General features: G+C 35.9%; 2 protein-coding genes across 2 annotated transcripts; both read left to right on the forward strand.

Moving 5' to 3' along the window:
* The first annotated feature begins 1,081 nt into the window (after positions 1 to 1,081).
* LOC101404986 (olfactory receptor 52A1-like) lies at positions 1,082 to 2,026 on the forward strand. Its single transcript, XM_004434108.1, has one exon. It carries the CDS (start codon positions 1,082 to 1,084, stop codon positions 2,024 to 2,026), a length of 945 nt encoding a protein of 314 aa, XP_004434165.1.
* A 5,165-nt stretch (positions 2,027 to 7,191) lies between these two features.
* Positions 7,192 to 20,099, forward strand: LOC101392449 (olfactory receptor 52A5-like). Its single transcript, XM_004433902.3, has 3 exons — positions 7,192 to 7,334; positions 12,423 to 12,522; positions 19,095 to 20,099. Exons 1-3 carry the CDS (start codon positions 7,192 to 7,194, stop codon positions 20,097 to 20,099), a joined length of 1,248 nt encoding a protein of 415 aa, XP_004433959.3.
* Positions 20,100 to 20,503: the final 404 nt, after the last annotated feature.

Here is a 20,503-nt window from a genome sequence, read left to right on the forward strand (position 1 = left end):
CAGATGATCTATAGTTCATTAAGGATTAATGAGCCTAAATGGGCCAAATCTCATCTAATGGTAGCTCTGAACAGTTTAAACCCAAGAAACTAACCTCTATTCTGACTAAGTCACTCTTTTATCCATTTTCTTACGTCCTATAGTCATCACGAATGGGTCCTCTTGACGCTAGACATTGATGCTGAAGATTTCCTTGCCTCACAGAAATCCCCGTCCTCTAGGTTTTCTGTCACGTGTATTACAGAATTTCAGCTATTTTATGCACACAACTAATTGTAAGAATTTCAGCTGTTAAAAACACAGGCAAATTAAAATACAGTTTCACTAGAAAAATAAAATTAGCAAGGAACTTTGACCCAGATTATCAAAAGTACTTGGATTTGAATGATCTTTTCTGAAAGCTCTTCCTTCACATTCTTTTGAAAGAGCAACATCTTACATAGATATTTAGATACATATAGTAATTATGTATCTATATTATGTTATATAGGTTATATATATATATATATATATTGTGATCTCTAGTGTCAATTGTTTTTATTTCTATTCTCTCTCACAGGGAGACTTTTACTAATAAACTGGTCAGACCCAAGAATTTCCTGGTCCAAACTGACACCTCCTGACTTAGAGACTATTGGAAATAATGGCATACCAGAGGAGTAGCCAGAAGGTGGGATTTGAAGAGATTTATCAAACTTTGATTAAAATACAATTTCCAAACAAAATAAACAAGTCTAAATGTTCGTCCACAGCTCTAGAAAGGAAATAACAGACAGGTCAGCAGTTAATTCTCTTACCCAGGTGATTTTGTTGGTTCTAATGCAGTTGGCCTGCCGTGCACATAGCATCTTATTGTGGTATAGTGCTTGGGGATGCCTTTCCTGAAAACACTGATATGTTTCTATGGATCTCTTTTCCCTTCAAAACTCCAATGAGATGGATAATATAATCTTAGAGTTCTACCAAAATCAGATAGACTGAATATAACTACTTTGGAGAAAAACAGGAAGTAGAAGAGGAGCAATAGCCTCGATTTTGTAACTTTTTCATTTGCATCAGGAGGTCCAAAGACACTATACCCATGTCCAACATCACAATCTTCATGCCTTCTCTGTTGACATTAACAGGGATCCCAGGCCTAGAGTCTGTGCAGTGCTGGATTGGGATCCCATTCTGTGTCATGTATCTCATTGCTATGATTGGAAATTCCTTGCTTCTGTTGATCATTATGTCAGAGTGCAGCCTCCATGAGCCCATGTACATTTTCCTAGGCCTGCTGGGAATAACGGATATTGTACTTAGTAGCAGTATTGTGCCCAAGATGCTTGGAATCTTCTGGTTTCATATTGCAGAGATTTATTTTGATTCCTGCTTGATTCAAATGTGCTTCATCCACACATTTCAGTGCATGGAGTCAGGCATCCTGCTGGCCATGGCTCTGGACCGTTATGTGGCCATCTGTTACCCACTAAGACATGCTTCCATCTTCACCCACCAGTTAGTCGCCCAAATAGGGGCTGTAGTGACACTCAGGGCTATCATTCTAGTAGCTCCAAGCCTACTATTGATAAAGTGCCGTTTTCAATTTTATCACACAACAGTCATCTCCCACTCCTACTGTGAGCACATGGCCATTGTGAAATTGGCCGCAGAAAATGTCCGGGTCAACAAAATCTATGGTTTGTTTGTGGCCTTCACTGTTGCAGGGTTCGATGTCATATTCATCACCTTGTCCTATGTACAGATATTTATCACAGTTTTTCGCTTGCCCCAGAAGGAAGCTAGGTTGAAAGCTTTCAATACTTGCATTGCTCACATCTGTGTCTTCCTCCAGTTCTATCTACTTTCCTTCTTCTCCTTCTTCACACACAGGTTTGGTTCTCATATCCCCCCTTATATCCATATCCTCTTTTCCAGCTTATACTTGCTGGTCCCTCCATTTCTCAATCCAATTGTCTATGGTGCAAAGACCAAGCAGATCCGTGTTCATGTGGTCAAAATGTTCTCTTCAGAAAATCCACCTTGATTAAAACCTTCATGCCTTCCTATTTATGTGATAGCAACAGTCTCTCAAAACTAAATAAAATAACAAAAAATCCACATTATTTTATATGCTTGGATTTTCTATTTAATTGTTTGTGAAATTTGCCTGCACGTTAGGTTATTTTCAGATCACCATAGCACATGACAACTATCAGTCAATGGGGTTGTGGATCCTACCTGTGTAATGAGAATGAGAAAGGTACTAAGAGCAAAATAGTGAACATATGTTGTTTCCTTTTGTTTTTCATTTTTCAGTCCCTAGTTGTGCTTCCTCCTTTAAGAATTCCTCTCCAGAAGGATTCATGAATTAATATGCATCTCTCACTGAATTTAAATGTACCCAAGACTTATTGTTCTAGGTGTTCCAGGTACTCTTGAAAACAGGTTATTGACTGTTTTTCTTCATCCCCAAGTCATCTTAAAAAAAAATCAAGTGAAATGCGTCTTAAACATGTTCTATCCAAAAAACAGAAAAACAAACAAGCAAAATCCTTTATGTATCTAATGAGACAATAAAGTCTAACAATTTCAGTACCTTTCCAGGGTCATTCAGGGAGTTACAGACACAAGAATCATGAAAAATCAAGTGTTCCATTTTACACATCAATACTTTTTCTGCTACCTCCACCATTTACTTCTTTATTAATTCATCAAGTGTTATCAAAAACCTACAATATTACAAATATTATGCTAAAGAATAGTGGCATAGGGCTAAATTTGACACATTGCTTAAGTTTCATGAGTTTTTAGCCTTATATTTCTGAAAAGAGAGTCAAGAAAATGAGAGAGAAGTGTAGTGGTATCCATGGATTGTGGACTTAGCAAAGAAAATGAAGCATGAAATCTAACTGAGAGCAGCAGTCAGAGAGTTATATTTGTTTTGCTTCTATTTTAATTAGGAAGTCTGATTCTTGAGGAAAGATGAATGAGCGGTCAAGTAAGTAAGGACATGCCGTGCCAGGTAGATAATAGAGGAGACTTAAACTACAGAATGCGGTTTAAGGCAACTGCATAGTTTTTTTTTTTTTTTTTCCTTCAATGTAAGGTACAACTTGTTGAGACAAGGAAAATACTAAGAATGACCATGGACATTATGCAAAGTCGTTGAACTTTGTGCGGAAAGCGATAATGTGTCACTGGAGAGTTTGTCTCTATAGGAAATGTGCGTGTTCCCTGTGTGAGTGCATGTGTGTATCTACTTGGGCACGTTGCAGCGTATCTTCTCAGTGGATATAAAACATGCAGCTTTTAAATAAGTCAAGGCTATTACATTAATGAAGAAGTGCAGTGTTTTGTCTAAGATTAATGACTTGAGAACTTAAGGCTAGTGGATTGTTCCTGAAAACCTCAGCTCATAGATCATTTTTTAAATGATTATGCAAAATATGCATATACGTGAAGACATCCATACTATGACTCATGAGATTAAAATCACTGCATATGTAAGAAATATTGCACTGCATGTCTCATAGATGGTGGATAATGTTGATGGTTTTATGGACTGGGCCTTATCACATATTTATGACTGTTGAGAATCACTATTTATAAATCCAGAGTTAACCTGAGACATCTTCTGAGACTGTTTTAAACGTCGATATTTATTAGATATGATTAGATTGGATTACCAATAGAGGTTGTTATTCTTAGATAACAATTTACTCAGGAATAAAACTACAAAGCATCGGAGGTAGTTTCTTAATATTTTAGTCAGAGTTCAGCAAACTTTCGTGTAAAGGGCCAAACAAATAGCTTATGATTTGTGGGCAAAGAGACAATTCAAGAATATTATGGAGATATTTATATTACAAGAGAGAAATCATAAAAATTTTGATGAAATTAAATAAATAATAAAATTAATAATCATAATCATAAATGTGTAGTTTTTCTGTGATACGGTCGACTAATTAGAAGAATGGAATTCATTTTTTTCTGGAGGATAACATTCTGCTTAAGTGGGGCTGAAAGTCAGATTTTCCATATCATCAAATTTATTGCAAAAGTTCATCTGTACAAACCATTCTTAGCTAGTGGGCTATACAAAAATAGGCAGCAGGCCAGCTTAAGGTGGTCCACTATAATTCTCAGCTTATTTGGAGAAGTTTGAAATATGTCTAAAAATTACTAGTTCTTGCAGTCATCCTGAAAATATATGGGAATGCCAAACCAGAATGGAGACATGATGTGAAACTAGAAAATATTTACACCATCTTCAATTGTCAACATCTCATAAGACATCTCGTCTAGAGTTGAGATTATTCAAACACTGTGGTCTTCAAATTACTAAAACCAGTTCCTAACTGAGACCTACAGATGGAAAATAGAAAAAAAAGGGTCATTGTAAGTACAAGAGGATAACCAGGACTCTCTACACTCCCCCACACTTGGACCGAGACATCTATAAAATAAATTCTTGAACCTAACATTTCTTACAGAAAATATATTTTGTAAATTATAATTTTAATGATTTCCAGAAGTTTCAAAATTAATCTTCAAAGATATTGCATCAATTTCAACAATGACTAATATCACTTGTTTGTCTGAATTCTCAAAACACTGGTTAATATTGAGGATTTTACTTTTGACAGTCTGGTAGGTGAACTATCGTTCTCCTTATAATTAGCATTTAACAGAATGAAATAATTTTGCTGACTTTTTTCCATTTGTATATCCATTCTGTGAAGTATTTTATTCTTTTTCTTTGATCATTTTTCTAATTCGTGTCCATTTTATTTTATTTGAGTTTAAAATCTCATGAAAAACATTGAAGTAATATTTCCAAGGGCTTTATTCCTCAGGACTTCACAAGAGATCTTGAGTATGCCATGAGTATTTTCTAGTAGTAATGATTTTAGACAAAGAAAGAGGTCTTCAAGATAATGAGTTTTGACCCATCAGGTGCTGCAGTTGATTCTTCTCACACTCGATGTTGGATTTCAGGTGAAGGAGCAACAATGCATTGACTCTTCTGGGTTTTTGCAGCCCGTTACCTGAAGGTTCAATTTGGGAAGAATAACTTGCAACATCTAGAACATCTCCACTCTTTTTCTTCTTGGTAGAAAATTGCCCATAGGCTGCAGGCTTTTTGTGTTGACTCTCCTGGAATAGTCTCTACTCCTATATGGGAATGCTGTTCTGACATCCGCATTACATTCACATGATGGTTAAATCAGCCTCATTTGAGATTTAGTTAGCAGTCTGATTTGGCTTTCATACTAAGCTATTTTCTTACATTTGAACGGTATTAAAAATATAGATGACCTTTTGTCTTCTATCTACTACTGCTAAGTATAATTTCTAAAATTTACTAGAATCTGTATTAGTCAGAATTCTCTAGATAAAAAATAGAAACAATAGGATGTATATATACAAGTCTCTCTCTCTCTCCTCCCAATAGTAATAGTAATAAACCTAAATATAGAACTAAATAAAAGCTTCTAGGAAGAAAAAAATGGAATATCTGTATGACTTAAGGATAGGCGAATATCTCCTTAGACAGAAAACTAGAGACATCATCTTTGTAACAATTTTTAATTCAACAAAAGTATAGTTTTGAGAAAATTAATAAGCAATACACAGACTGTGAGATGGCGCTATATATATTCTGACAAAAGATTTGAATTAAATTATATAAATAACGCTTACAAGTCCATAATAAAAAGGCGAAAATTAATAAAATATTTGATCAAACACCCAATAAATCTTTAAATATCAAAAACATTTTGGTGACTAAAATAAGCTGAACAGTTCATATTTTAATGATTATATTTATAAGATGTTCTAGAAGAGACAAAATCAAAGGAGATAAATATGAAAAAGGGATTTCTTCAGCAGGGGCGGGAGGTGGCAAACATTGATTGGGAAGGGGCATGATGAGGGAACTTAGTGGAGTGATGGAAATGCTCTACATCTTGGTAGAATTACAAGTAACACATTTGTCAAAATAGAAGCTTAACGTTTACACATTTCACTGTATGTAAATCTTTCTTTAGGAAAAATGTATAGTATGAACAAATATTGAACATCTGTTATATTTACTTTTCATAGTGATAGCGAAATTTGGAGACTACTTATTGTATGCTTTAGGCTTAAATAAATGAGAAAAATAATGAGGATGATGGAAGATAGTTTTCATACTGTTGAAGAAAACAGTTGCTGATACGGAAATAGAAGAGACTAGAATGAGCATTGAGGGTGTGGATTCTGATTGGAATTACGAGTATGGATTCATTATTTTTAGGAGAAAGATACATGCCTATGTACAAATAAACATAACTATACAATTGTATATTTCTGTGTGTGTGTACACACTTATTTCTCTACATATATTTTCGAGCTCTGTCCACTGATACGAACCAAAAGCTATGACAAGTCAGTAGCAATGATAACTCTTATGCCTAGAGCTTGGTTTCTCAAAAACTTTGTTCAGTAAGAGAGACCAGCTCTCTTTGGAAAAATTTCTGCTTCTAGGGCTTGAGCTGGGAAAGGATAAAATAAGTTGAGACCATAACATTGTGCTAGAAAGTAAGGAAGTGTTCTAATATGATTGGGACATATCAAAATGACACAAGATCTGGTTTTGAAAAGGCTCTCTCAGGCCAAATTTAGGAAGTATTAAGCATTAAAATAAATAATAATAGTAATAGATTATAACTCATTGGATAAATCAGATTCTGTGAGTCCACATAGATATGAATAAAGCAACACATGATTTACGGGTTGAAGGGAAAGTTATTCCTTATAGTACAATGTCAATAAATAAATATAAAAAGTACGATAGATTTAGACATCAAAATAATGATAAAACTAAGAGGTGAAAGTTTGATAAGGAGCAGGTTATTTACACAGTGTCAAAGTATCTCCTCACAAATTATTATGAATCACAAAAGGAAAATAGAAAAATTACAATGAAGAAACCAGGATGACATCCCATTAACCCAGTGAGTAGAAGTAATCTCATTTGTATTAGAACACACAGGCATCATATGCTTCCTGATAAGTGAACAAAGAAAGTCCATGTTATCTGTGTAATTTTAAACACAAGCAACTAAAAAAATGCACATTACCTGAAATTAATAATGAGGAAACATCCAAAAAAAAAAGATGATTATTCTGAATAATAAACATCTACAGTCTTTCAAAAGTTTCACAATGAAGAAAGAACAAAAGTCAAAAACACAAAAACACCGTGGCAGCCAGCCTCCTGGCAGAATTTTGCCTGCAGGCAACCAGTTGGAGCTTCTGCTGACAATAATCGATTTGGAGCAGCAGTGCTCCTGGTTGAGCCGAGCAGAGTAAGTTCACAACAAAATGTACAGCCAAGTTGTTGGGTAAAAATATTGGGCATATTCATTATTTGAATGTTGAAATTCATCAGCCAAGAAAATTTATTTTAGCTCTCTTAATGATAGCAGACATTCAGGAGGAGGTAGTCCTCTAATTCTCTTTGTCTTTTTTTTTTAACAAAAGGATATTCATCCACTTAATCAAAATAATAATAATAATGATCCCATTATTGGTTTATGTTGATAACAAGAGAAAGTAAAACAATCTCTTTTATCTCCATCTGAAATGGATCAAAATACCATCTTATCCATAAGATTTCTGGCAGGAATATTGTGAAGAATCCATATGCATTAGAAAGGTGCCTGACCCATCTTGGCTTTTTAAACTCCTTAATTTAGCCATTCTTCAATATGAACTCCCTTACTGATTGATAGACAGCAGTATTGGGGAACCAAATCAATTTAAGGGAGAAATGATTGATTTCAATTTTACTTAAAGGTCAAAGCAAATATTTCCAGAAAAATGACCCATGGAGAAATGATCTTTCAGAATGGCTTTCTATGGCTCAATTTTTTGCAGAGCTGACTGCAACATTTAATTTTTTCTACAATATTAAATTAACAAATGGGTTTTTAAACACGTGATATTTTAAAAACTGTAAAGATTTTCTTCAAATTGGATTAAAATAAATCCTAGCCAAGTTAGTACACATTGATGCTTCTATACTACCCCTTAAAAATAAATAAGTAATTAGCTAAATAAGTAAATTTGCAGGAAAAGAAAAACATCTGTTAACATAGAACTTTCCGTATCCTCACCATTACCTCTACTTAAATTTTTTTGCAAGAGTCTAGACCAATGCTGTTCAATACCATAGTTACTAGACACATGGCACTATCTAAATTTAAATAAAAATTTATTGAAATTAAATAAAATTAAAATTAAAATTTCTGTTCCTCAGTGTCTTATAAGCCATATCTCAAGTGTTCAATAGCCACATGTGTTAATGGATATAGTGTTGGACTGCACACGCACAGAACATTTCTTTTTCTGAGGAGGATCATATTGGCTTACAACATTTGTAAATATCAGGTGTACATCACTATATTTCAGTTTCTGTATAGACTGCATCATGCTCAACATCAACACTCCAGTTTTTATCCGTTACCACATATATGTGCCCCTTTACCCCTTTCGCCCAACCCCCACCCTCTTCTCCTCTAGTAACCACTAATCTATTTTCCTTCTCTCTGTTTATCTTCCACATCTTAGTGAATTCTTATGGTATTTTTCTTTCTTTATCTGACTTATTTGGCTCAGCATAATACTTTCAAGGTCCATCCATGTTGTAAATGAAACAATTTTGTCTTTTTTATGGCTGGGTGGTATTCCATTGTATATATATACCATATCTTCCTCATCTATTCACCGATTGTTGGGCACTTGGGTTGCTTCCATGTCTCGGCTATTGTGAATAATGCTGTGAACATAGGGGTGCATATATCTTTTTGAATTATTGACTTCAAATTCTTTGGATAAATACCCAGCAGTGGGATAGCTGAATCTTGTGGTATCTTAGTTTTTAATTTTTTGAGAAATCACCATACTGTTTTCCACAGTGGCTGCACAAGTTTGCATTCTCACCAGCAGTGTATGAGGATTCCCTTTCCTTTACATCCTCTCTAACACATGTTATTTCTTATCTTGTTAATTATAGCCATTTGGATGGGTGTGATGTGATATCTCATTGTAGTTTTGATTTGCATTTCCCTAATAATTAGTGATGTTGAACATCTCTTCATATGCCTGTTGGCCATCTGTATTATCTTCTTTGGAGAAATGATGGTTCATTATCCTCTGTCCATTTTCTGATTGGACTGTTCATTTATTTGTTGTAGAGCTGTATGAGTTCTTTATCTATTTTCAAATTAACCCTTTGTTGGATATATGGTATGCAAATGTTTTCTCCTAGTTGGTGGGCTGTCTTTTGTTTTGTTGATGGTTTCCTTTGCCTTGCAGAAGCCTTTTAGTCTGAGGTAGTCCCATTTGTTTATTTTTTCCTTTATTTCCCTTGCCAGAGTAGACATGGGATGCAGGGATGGTTTAACATCCACAAATTAATCAACGTGATACACCACATTAACAAAATGAAGAATAAAAATCACATGATTATCTCAATAGATGCAGAGAAAGCATTTGACAAGATACAGCATCCGTTTATGATAAAAGTTTGTGATAAAAACTTTGAATAAAATGGATATAGAAGGAAAACACCTCAACATAATAAAGGCCATATATGACAAACCCACAGCTAATATCATTCTCAATGGTGAAAAACTGAAAGCTAGCTCTTTAAGAACAGGAACTTGACAAGGATGCCCACTTTCACCATTCCTATTTAACATACTATTAGAAGTCCTAACCAGAGCAATCAGGCAAGAAAAAGAAATAAAAGGGATCCAAATTGGAAAGGAAGAAGTGAAACTGTCACTATCTGCAGATGACCTGATTTTATATATAGAAAACCCTAAAGAATCCACTAAAATTTTTTTAGAAATAACCAATGAATACAGTAAATTTGCAGGATACAAAATCAACATACAAAAATCAGTTGCGTTTCTATACACTAATAAGGAAGCAGCAGAAAGAGAAACTAAGAATACAATCCCACTTACAATTGCAACAAAAAGAATAAAATACCTGGGAATAAATTTAACCAAAGAGGTGGAAGATCTGTACACTGAATACTATAAGACATTGTTGAAAGAAATCAAAGAAGACACAAAGAAATGGAGATATATTCCATGCTCTTGGATTGGAAGAATTAACATAGTTAAGATGTCCATACTTCCTAAAGCAATCTATAGATCCAATACAATGCCTATCAAAGTTCCAACAACATTTTTCACAGAAATAGAACAAAGAACTTTTTGTTCTATAAATCTAAAATCTATATGGAACAACAGAAGACCCCGAATAGCTAAAGGAATCCTGAGAAAAAAGAACAAAGCTGGAGGTATCATACTCCCTGTTTTCAAAATATACTGCAAAGCTATAGTAACCAAAACAGCATGGAACTGGCACAAAACCAGACACAGAGATCAAGGGAATAGAATCGAGAGCCCAGAAATAAACCAACATATCTATGGACAGCTAATTTTTGACAAAGGAGCCAAGAACATACAATAGAGAAAGGAAAGTCTCTTCAACTAATGGTGCCCAGAAAACTGGACAGCCACATGCAAAAAAAATGATAGTAGACCATTATCTTACACTATTCATGAAAATTAACTCCAAATGGATTAAAGACTTGAATGTAATACCTGAAACTATGAAACTTCTAGAAGAAAACATAGGAAGTACGCTCTTCAACATTGATCTTAGCAACATATTTTCAACTACCGGATCCGACCAGGTAGGAGAGACTATAGAAAAAATAAACAAAGGGACTACATCAAACGCAAAAGCGACTGCACAGCAAAGGAAACCATCAACAAAATGAAAAGACAACCTAACAATCGGGAGAAGATATTTGCAAACCATACATCTCATAAGGGGTTAATCTCCAAAATTTATAAAGAACACATACATCTCAACAACAAAGAAACTAACAACCCAATTAAAAAATGGGCAAAAGATCTGAACACACATTTCTCCAAAGAAGATATACAGATGGCCAAGAGGCACATGAAAAGATGTTCAACATCAGTAACTCTCAGGGAAACGCAAATCAAAACTACGATGAGATATCACCTCACGCCCATCAGAATGGCTATAACCAACAAAACAGGAAGCAGCAGGTGTTGGAGGGGATGTGGAGAGAAGGGAACTCTCATACACTGCTGGTGGGAGTGCAAACTGGTGCAGCCACTATGCGGAACAGTATGGGGATTCCTCAAAAATTAAGGATAGAACTACCATACGATGCAGCTATTCCACTGTTGGGTATTTATCCAAAGAACATGAAAACACGAATGCGTAAAGATACATGCACCCCTGTGTTCATTGCAGCGTTATTCACAATAGCCAAGACTTGGAAGCAACCTAAGTGCTCATCAACGGACTAATGGATAAAGATGTGGTATATATACACAATGGAATACTACTCAGCCATAAGAAATAATGAAATCCAGCCATTTGTGACAACATAGGTGGACATTGAGGGTATTAGGCTAAGCTAAATAAGTCAGAGGGAGAAGGTCAAATACCATACGATCTCACTCATAATTAGAAGAAAAAAACAACAAGAAATAAACACACTGAGTCAGAGATTGGATTGATGGTTACCAGAGGGGAAGGGGGAGGGATGAGGGCAAAAGAGATGATTAGGTACATGTGTGTGGTGATGGATTGTAATTAGTATTTGGGTGGTGAACATGATGTAATCTATGAAGAAATAGAAGTATAATGATGTACACGTGAAATTTATAGAATATCGTAAACCAGTGTTACCTCAATTAAAAAAAAAGGGAAAAAAGAGTCAATCATATATCCAATTTTTTGAATTGTCAGGGGTTGCCTATGGGACCAGTTTCTGTCTGCCTGAATCCAAGTGCTGACAGGAAAGGTGCCAAGTTGGGGGTCACTGAGAACAAAAGCCATGGTTTGGACTAGCAAGCACTCACTCTCCATGGTACCCCCCCACCCAATAATTCCGTGTGGAAAGAGCAGGAGAAATCCCTTTCTCCTTGCTTCTCCCTGGCGAGGGAAACTGTTGGAGTATGTGTTCAAGGCTCTGATTTCTGAGGGGCTGCTCAAGGCACTGGTTTCTGTATCACTTCTCTTGGAGCACTGATGGAACCTGGCATACTCTGCATGCATGGGGACTGCAGAGAACAAAAGAACTGGGGAGATTTCTGTTGGTCCAGGGATCCTGCAATACCATAGACACCAGATGAAGGAGGAGATTATGAGCTGCTGACAAAAGAAACCATCAAACGCTCTATTGGGAATTGAGATGCACAAACCTGATAAGACACATCCAAAGAAACATTTGAAAGGCCTGCAGAATCTCTAACCAGCCTGACTGAGGTTTTTCCTAGCACAAAGCAGGTCCATAAAGACTGGAAGAAGTGGCTGTTTTCTCAAATGAGTAGGTCCCAGCACGAAGTCACAAGCCATGTGGAGGAACAGGAAAACCTGGCTCATTCAGAGGAACAATATAAATCTCCAGAAATCAATCCTAAAGAGTCAGAGGTATATAAATTAGCTGACAAAGAGTTGAAAATAACCATCACAAAGATGCTCAATGAGCTGAGGAAAACAATACATAAACAAAATGAAAACATTAACAGAAATAGAAAATATTAAAAAAAACATCAAACAGGAATTTTAGAGCTGAAGAATGCAATAACTGAATAGAAAAATTTCACTATAGGAGATCAACATCTGACTGGATCAATCACTGAACTCAAGAACAGGTTATTTTTTTCTAATTGAAGTGTAACTACCATACCATAAAATTCACCCTTTAAAATATACAAGCTTCAGGTTGTAAGTACATTCAAAAATTGTGTAAGCATCACTACTATCATACTCCAGAACATTTTCATCACCCCAATAAAGATATCCCATTCCCATTAACAGTCACTCCCCATTCTGTCCTGTCCCTAGTCTATGACAACTACTAGTCTACTTTCTCTCTCTATGAATTTGACTATTTTGGGCAGTTCATGTAAGAGAATCATACAATACATAGCATTTTGTGTCTGGCTACTTTCACGTGGCGTAAAGTTTTCAAGTTCACCCATATTGTAGCATAAATTAGAACTTAATTTTTTTTCCTACCTAGGTGATATTCCATGGCATGGATGTACCTGAGTCTACTCTGACACCTGGCAGGCAAGACTCTGGCCAAATAAGCTTTTCCATGATCTCTCTCTTCTCTTCATGGTAAAAATGCCCATCTTAATTCAGACTGTTCCACAAATAATATAGGCAAGGCCAGGCTCTTCTATTTATATTTTCCATATTTCATTTTTGAATATTTCTTGTCACTTGATGAATTCTATCAACATCTATAGTAAAAGTTATTTGACTTCCATTTCTAATTCTATCACATTTAAAAATTAAATTTTTTTTCTGATTTTCTCTGGAAAACATGTAGAAATAAGAGCCTCTTTTGAAAATTTGCTGTCCGTATTTCCTATTACATTTCACAGAGAGGTACATTTCCAAAAAAATGCTTATGGAGGCAATTATTTCTATTTAATATTAGGAGTCCTAAGGAATTATATCTGTCACCAAATAAGGAGTCATATATTTTTCTAATATTTTATTCCCCTATAGCTCTAATGGGTTGAAGCTAAATAGTATCTACAAATATTTTTGCCTTTAACTTGAGATTCTTTGAGGTTCAAACATACTTTGCATGTTTCCAAAAATATCTTGAGTGTCATTCAATAGGTCTATATTTTTAGTTACACTATATATAAAGAGTAATGTACAGATTTCAAAACCTGCTGCCCCCACTTCTGCCTCCTTGATATTCTATCTGAAAAGTATTCATCTTATTTTACCTGAAAATATTCCGTTTTATTTTGGGTCCATCTGTTGTTACTTCAGTGGATAGTTCTCACTCTGATATGCATTGTTTGTTTATTTTCCTGGAATGGATACTCCAGCTATGGTCGATTTCAATCTCCCAGCATGGAGTCACTGAGTGCAGAGCTGGGAAGACATGCATACAACGAGCTCTTCTAAGCCTGTATGAACTGCCTCCAGCACATAACTGCCCTCAATCCTGTACCATTGGTTTTTCTGGGATGAATATAATTTTATGGCAGTTTAATGACAAGATGAGATCAGAAAGTCTTTCACTGGAAAAAGACAGGTCTACTAAATAGGGCCAGACCCAATGATAAAGGACAAAAACAGTGTGATTCCAAGTAAGGCCATCATGTCTCCTACATGCAGGTAATCCAGACTTGTTAGACTTTTTCTACAAGGAGAATGGGAGTCATTTTCTTTCCTTTTCATAATACCAAAGCTTAAAATCCCTTTTGCAAGGCACAACTCAATTTTAAACTAAATAAATATCGGCCATGAAAAATAGCTCCTAGCGAGGATGTTCATATAGATATTATGGCACTAAAATTTTTGAAGATACGTCTAATCATTTCATGGGAATTCTGAACATGACTGGGACAATTTGGTGAGAGTTGGTTTGGATACAGGAAAATTTAGTGTCACCAAAGTTCATGTGGAGAAGTTCAGAAAGTGAAAGTGACTGAGGCTGTGAGACGAACTTTCCAGTCAATCCCTTTCATAGGCTTAAATAAGAAATCAGAGCTGTCCCTACTGGCGTTAGGTTGCAGAAATATTCCTTTTATTTCTCTGTCAGCATGTCTACATTGATTAGTCTAATATCTCAGGATGTTTTTATTTCCCTTTATTGGCTCATTATTTTTGTAAATATGTGTCAGTAACTTATTTTGTGCTGTCTTGGGGCACTGTCTTCTCTTAAGAATATTTAAAAGGAAAGTCATTTTGGTTCCCAGTCCCAAAGAGATAGCAGAGTTTGGGAATATTTTTTTAGACACAGAACTGCTGTTAGACAACGACTCTTCTAAGTTCTGAACCATGTTGCACCTCCTTTTTCACCCTTGTCCCAGGTAAACCTAAAAGCTCACCAGAGATTGGTGACAACCAATACCCCAGGTGTGTCTTGTGGTACAAAACACTCATCCTTCATTAACAGAAACATCAAAAGATCCACCCTATGGCTTCTACATCTGTTACCACAGATGATCCCTGGTAAGTCCTTGGGCTTAGATTCTGCACTGGGTGTGGGCAAATGGAGGACTGGTTTCAAAGAGAACATATATCACATATGATCCAATATGATGGCAGGATGATGAAAAAGCAAAAGAATCTTACAGTAGTTGAGTGCTCAAACACTAGGAAGGTTTTGTTTCATGCTTTTCAGAATATTTCCAAATCAGTTAATAGTACAATAAGTGACAAATTTTTAAGTGATCTTGACAAATAGGAGAACCTTTAGAGAATGATATCTGGGCTCATAAATGAAAGGAAAACTTTGGTGTTAAAAGATCAGGAAATTATGTATATTTAGACTGGGAAAGACTCAAAGAAATGTTGCCCTTTAAGTCATTTAGAAGAAATGCTAAGTCAGGTGAAATACTCATCAAATATCTGAAGTTATTCATGAGAAAAAGAGGATAAATGCCTGTAGATTAGTAGCTGGCGTTTATTGATATTTCCATACATTTTAAGTTTTTTTCCTAAATACTTTAGATGGATTATTTAATTTAATCCTCTCTGTCACCCAGTATTACATTTCTTTCCATTAACTTTATTTGAGTAATAAGGAAATTGAGACACGTAGAAGTTTCATAATTCCTGAGCACCATGTAAAGCTAAATAATGACATCTAGGATTTAAACTCTCTTGACTGAATTCAGAACCTGTGCGTTAACTGCCATGATCCATGGCTGATGTCCTTCATTAGAACTTGGGATGTAGATTTAAAACCTTTGTTAAAAATTAAGAGGGAGACAATTTGAGGCTCCATAGAAAGAAGACCTATCTGACATTTGGAGCTGCCCTGCAATGTGGCAAGCTATCTCAGAACACAAAGAGAGTTCTCTATCGCTGGAGGCCTTGAGGCTGAGATCAAAGGGTGAATGCCAGAAACTTTATAGAGGAAAGAGATTTCTGACATAGTAGGGAGGGTGGGTTTAGACCTTAAATCCTGTAAATCTTTTAGACTCTGGGAATCAGTCTGAGTCAGAATTAGAGTTGTAAATGATATTAATGGTTTATGATATTCATGAGACCCAGGATTGTTTCCCTGCCCTATGAATTTTGAGGGTTTGAGATATCTTTCTTCCCTCTTCTAAACGTCTACATATCTGTACACAGATGTTAGCACAGGGCTGATCTTCCTCCCCTGCCCCCCCCCAAAAAAAGAAAGATAGTTGCTTCCACCTTGTCTTGTGTCACCTGGTGCTTCAACTCTTAACCCAAGAACATCTCTAGTCTCATCTCTCTCAATTTCCGTACACCAAGTCAGTGAGTCCCACAAAGACTGCTTCCTTGATATTCCTCTGATATTGCCACATCACTCCATGATATCTCCTCTGGACTATCACGAATATCTTTCTAACTTGATCTCTTTATGCCAAGTTTTCATGCCCTTCAAACCATTCATCAAGCTCCTAGCCGACTGAATTTTTAAAAGGCAAAAATGCTACTGGTATTGAATGTGTAGGAACCAGGAAAGCTACTAAACCTCCTACAATGTAAATAATAACTCCCACAACAACCATTTGTCTGACCCTAAATGACAACTGTGCTGAGATTAAGAAACTCTGCCCTGGAAGAATATCAATTAGGCGTCATGAAGTTGGAAATGTAACTGTCAGGAAGAAAGGTAACTACCTTTCTCTCATGATATATGGTCTTTTAGACTGAAAAGAGGCTTTTTTGATTTTGTTTGCCTGCTAATTTGTTTCCTTCTCCTCTTTTTGCTTGCCTTCCTCTGATAACTCACATTATATACTTCTGTAGAGTTATGGATTTTGTTATTCTCCAAGAATTCTCTAGGTCAAATATTACTCATGTGGCCATGTTTAATTTCCCAAATTAATATTTCTAATAAAGGCAGTAGCACACATTTGAGCAAACCACAGAGATTGTTGGTAAGTACATGAATAATATGATGTTGCAAATGCGGTCCTGTATCAGACATGTAGCATCTAATAAAATACATTGTACTTTATACATTATACTTATTTGGCTAATTAAAAAGGTAATATAGGGGTTGTTCCTTCAGAATCTGAAAAGGCACAAACTGACTAAAATCTTTAGTATATTTTTATACAATCCAGCCTGATTTAGTAACACAGTGATATGTATCTCATAATGTTTACTGAAAAATAATCATAAAATCTCAGAGCACACAATTTGTTTTTATTGTTCTTTCTAGGCTGATATGCCACGGAATTTGTATTCAAGTAGATTTACCTATAATAAAAACAAGTTTTAGCTTTTCATTAATATAAGAGGGTAATGATGCCATCACCATCAGCTAAGGGAAGTGAAATAATCTAAATGTTTAAAAATCTAAGCAGTTGAAATAACATTTTTAATAAATGGTACCTGCTACTTTTTTAATTCCAAGCACTCTGCACAATGTAGATACTTCAAAAATATGTGATATACAAATTTACTTTGTTCCCCAGTTGCTTCGTGGAATATGGTAGATAATTAATGCCTATAAAATAAAATCATTAGGAAATTAATTTCTAATTTGGGTGTAGTCTGATGTGAGGAAGATCCATGTTGACATATTGTGTATTTACTAGAAGGAAGAGTTATTGAACAAGGGGTCTTAGAAAGGAAAGCTTTGCTCACCATTGGCTAAGTTTTAAGAAAAAGAGGAATAAATGCTATTGCAATTGACCTGAGGCAGGTTATAGGTCTCCTTTCATGTCCTAGACAGACATAGTCTGAATTTATCAGAGGAAAAGAACTTGAAGGATGATAGAGAGAACATGATTGTGAAATGTTTCTTGTTCCCAATCTGTTGTTTTAGGACTTCTTCACCATTTTTATCTGTTTTATACTTTGTTTAAATAGTTTCAGAAAATAATCTTTGTAAATAATAAAAGAAAATAGTTATAATTTGTAAATTAACATTTTTCATATATCGGGGTGGAAATATTTTCTTAAAGAAAAGTTAAATATAGATTGTGGGGAATAATTAGAAAGGAAAATCCCCAAGGGCTTCGGAAAATGATAAGGCAAACCACTCATAGGAGGCCCTGGAAGCATATAGTGTTATGTGTTGAAGCAACCAGTAAAGAACAGGCACGTGAAGAGGATGGACCTAGTCCTATGAAAATCACTGTATAGAAGAAAAATTTCACCTCAACAGAAATTGTATTTTGAGTGGATAGAAGATGCATAAGGCTATATGCAAAGAAAACATTATATTTCATGGAGACTTCTGTGTTATTATAAATAGTTAAGAATAAACAACTATTCAGGCTTAGGAATACAATGATGGTTATTGATGGGGAGAGAGAATAGCAGAGGACCTAGACTGGCACTTGAAATTAAATATAAGAGATATGCAAATAACAGAGCACATTGAGAACAAGTTCCTTTCAGAACTGCTAAGGAAAACACCCATGGATTCAAAAATAATGAATTCATTTTCACAAAGAATAAATTGGAAAATATGCAAGATGTATGATTGGGCCTTGGGAAAACACAGAAAGTTTGAAAAATTATGTTGAAAATTTTCTGAGAGTCTATTAGAGAGGAATTGGAAGATGAAGAGACTAATTGAGAAACAAATGAGTGAGCTGCAAAACTGAAAATTACGCTGGTCAAATTAGTCTTCTGATTATGATCAAGCAGAACGGTCTCCACTACGTGGAGTCTAGTACTTGATATATTTTTACTCTGCACTAAATGATTTTCCCCCCCAATTCCAATTGGCAGGTCACAAAAAAGCACAGATGATGATTAGCAAACACAAATTAAAAGGAATCTGTTTGGTCCAGTAGTCATGGACCAGAAGGAAGTCATCCAATCTATTTAAATTGGCTCATGGAAAATGATTAAGGCATATAGAAAAATAGAACCTGATGGTCGATCTCTCAATGACGTTGGGAAAAGAGAAAGTTAGGAGGAGTTGGGGTAGAAATGATAAACTGGTATACTTCTAAAATAACTAAAGCATATTTTTCTAAAATGAATTAATTTCTTCTTATTTTTAAGCCATGAAGTCTTGACAGGGTATAGAAGATAAAACAGGATTATCACTCCTTGATTCTACTGACCAAATCACCCTGCTCAGGTTCAATGGCTCGGTCTTCATGTCCTCTGTACTAACACTCATCGAGATTCCCGGCCCGGAGTCAGTGCAGTGTTGGATTGGGATTCCATTCTGTATCATGTACCTCGTTGCTGTGATTGGGAATTCCCTAATTTTAATTATAATCAAATATGAAAACAGCCTCCATAATCCCATGTATATTTTTTTGGCCATCTTGGGGGCCACAGACATTGCACTTAGCACCTGTATTCTTCCCAAAATGTTAGGCCTTTTCTGGTTTCGTTTGCCAGAGATTTCTTTTGAAGGCTGCCTTCTACAAATGTGGCTTATTCACTCATTCCAGGGAATTGAAGCAGGGGTCCTACTGGCGATCGCTTTAGATCGCTATGTGGCCATCTGTGACCCCTTGAGACATGCCACCATCTTCTCCCAACAACTCTTTATGTACGTTGGAGGTGGAGTAACATTCAGGTCTGCCATACTTTTAGCGCCATCTGTCTTACTTATCAAATGTCTTCTTATACTCTACCGAAGAACAATCGTCTCCCACTCTTATTGTGAGCACACGGCCATTGTGAAGCTGGCTACTGAAGATATCTGGATCAACAAGATATATGGTCTATTTGTTGTTTTTGCCATCTTAGGGTTTGACATAATCTTTATCATCTTGTCTTGTGTTCAAATATTTATCACTGTCTTTCGACTGCCCCAGAAGGAGGCACGATTCAAGGCCCTTAATACATGCATTGCCGACATTTGTGTCTTCCTACAGTTCTACCTCCTTGCCTTCTTCTCTTTCTTTACTCACAGGTTTGGTTCTCACATACCACCATATGTTCATATCCTCCTAGCAAACATTTACCTGTTAGTCCGACATTTTCTCAACCCTATTGTCTATGACATGAAGACCAAACAAATTCCTGACCATGTCCTGAAAATGTTTTTCTCCAAAAAAAAATCTTGATCATTTTTCATGCAGACACACGATTCATAGATCATTATTTGTTGAGGAAATATTAATATATCTATTGTATTGCCTTGGCACCTTTGTGGAAAATCTTTTGTCTATATGTGGGTGGATCAATACCTAACTAGCCAGCCCTGGTGGTCTAGTGGTTAAGATTTGGCACTCTCATCGTCACGGCCCGGGTTCATTTCTGGTCAGGGAACCACACCACCTGTCTGTCAGTTGTTATACTGTGGTAGCTGTGTGTTGCTGTGATGCTGAAACCTCGTGCACTGGTATTTCACACACCAGCATGGTGGAAGAAGAACCTGGCCACCCACTTCCTAATAACAGTGGAGCATTGTCTGATATGCCACCAGGAAGGGGAGAGGATGGCACAGAAAAGACTGGCCAGGGTTCTG

This window comes from Ceratotherium simum, chromosome 7, assembly GCF_057802395.1.
Source record: "Ceratotherium simum simum isolate JZ-2026a chromosome 7, ASM5780239v1, whole genome shotgun sequence".
Classification (NCBI taxonomy): Eukaryota; Metazoa; Chordata; class Mammalia; order Perissodactyla; family Rhinocerotidae; genus Ceratotherium; species Ceratotherium simum.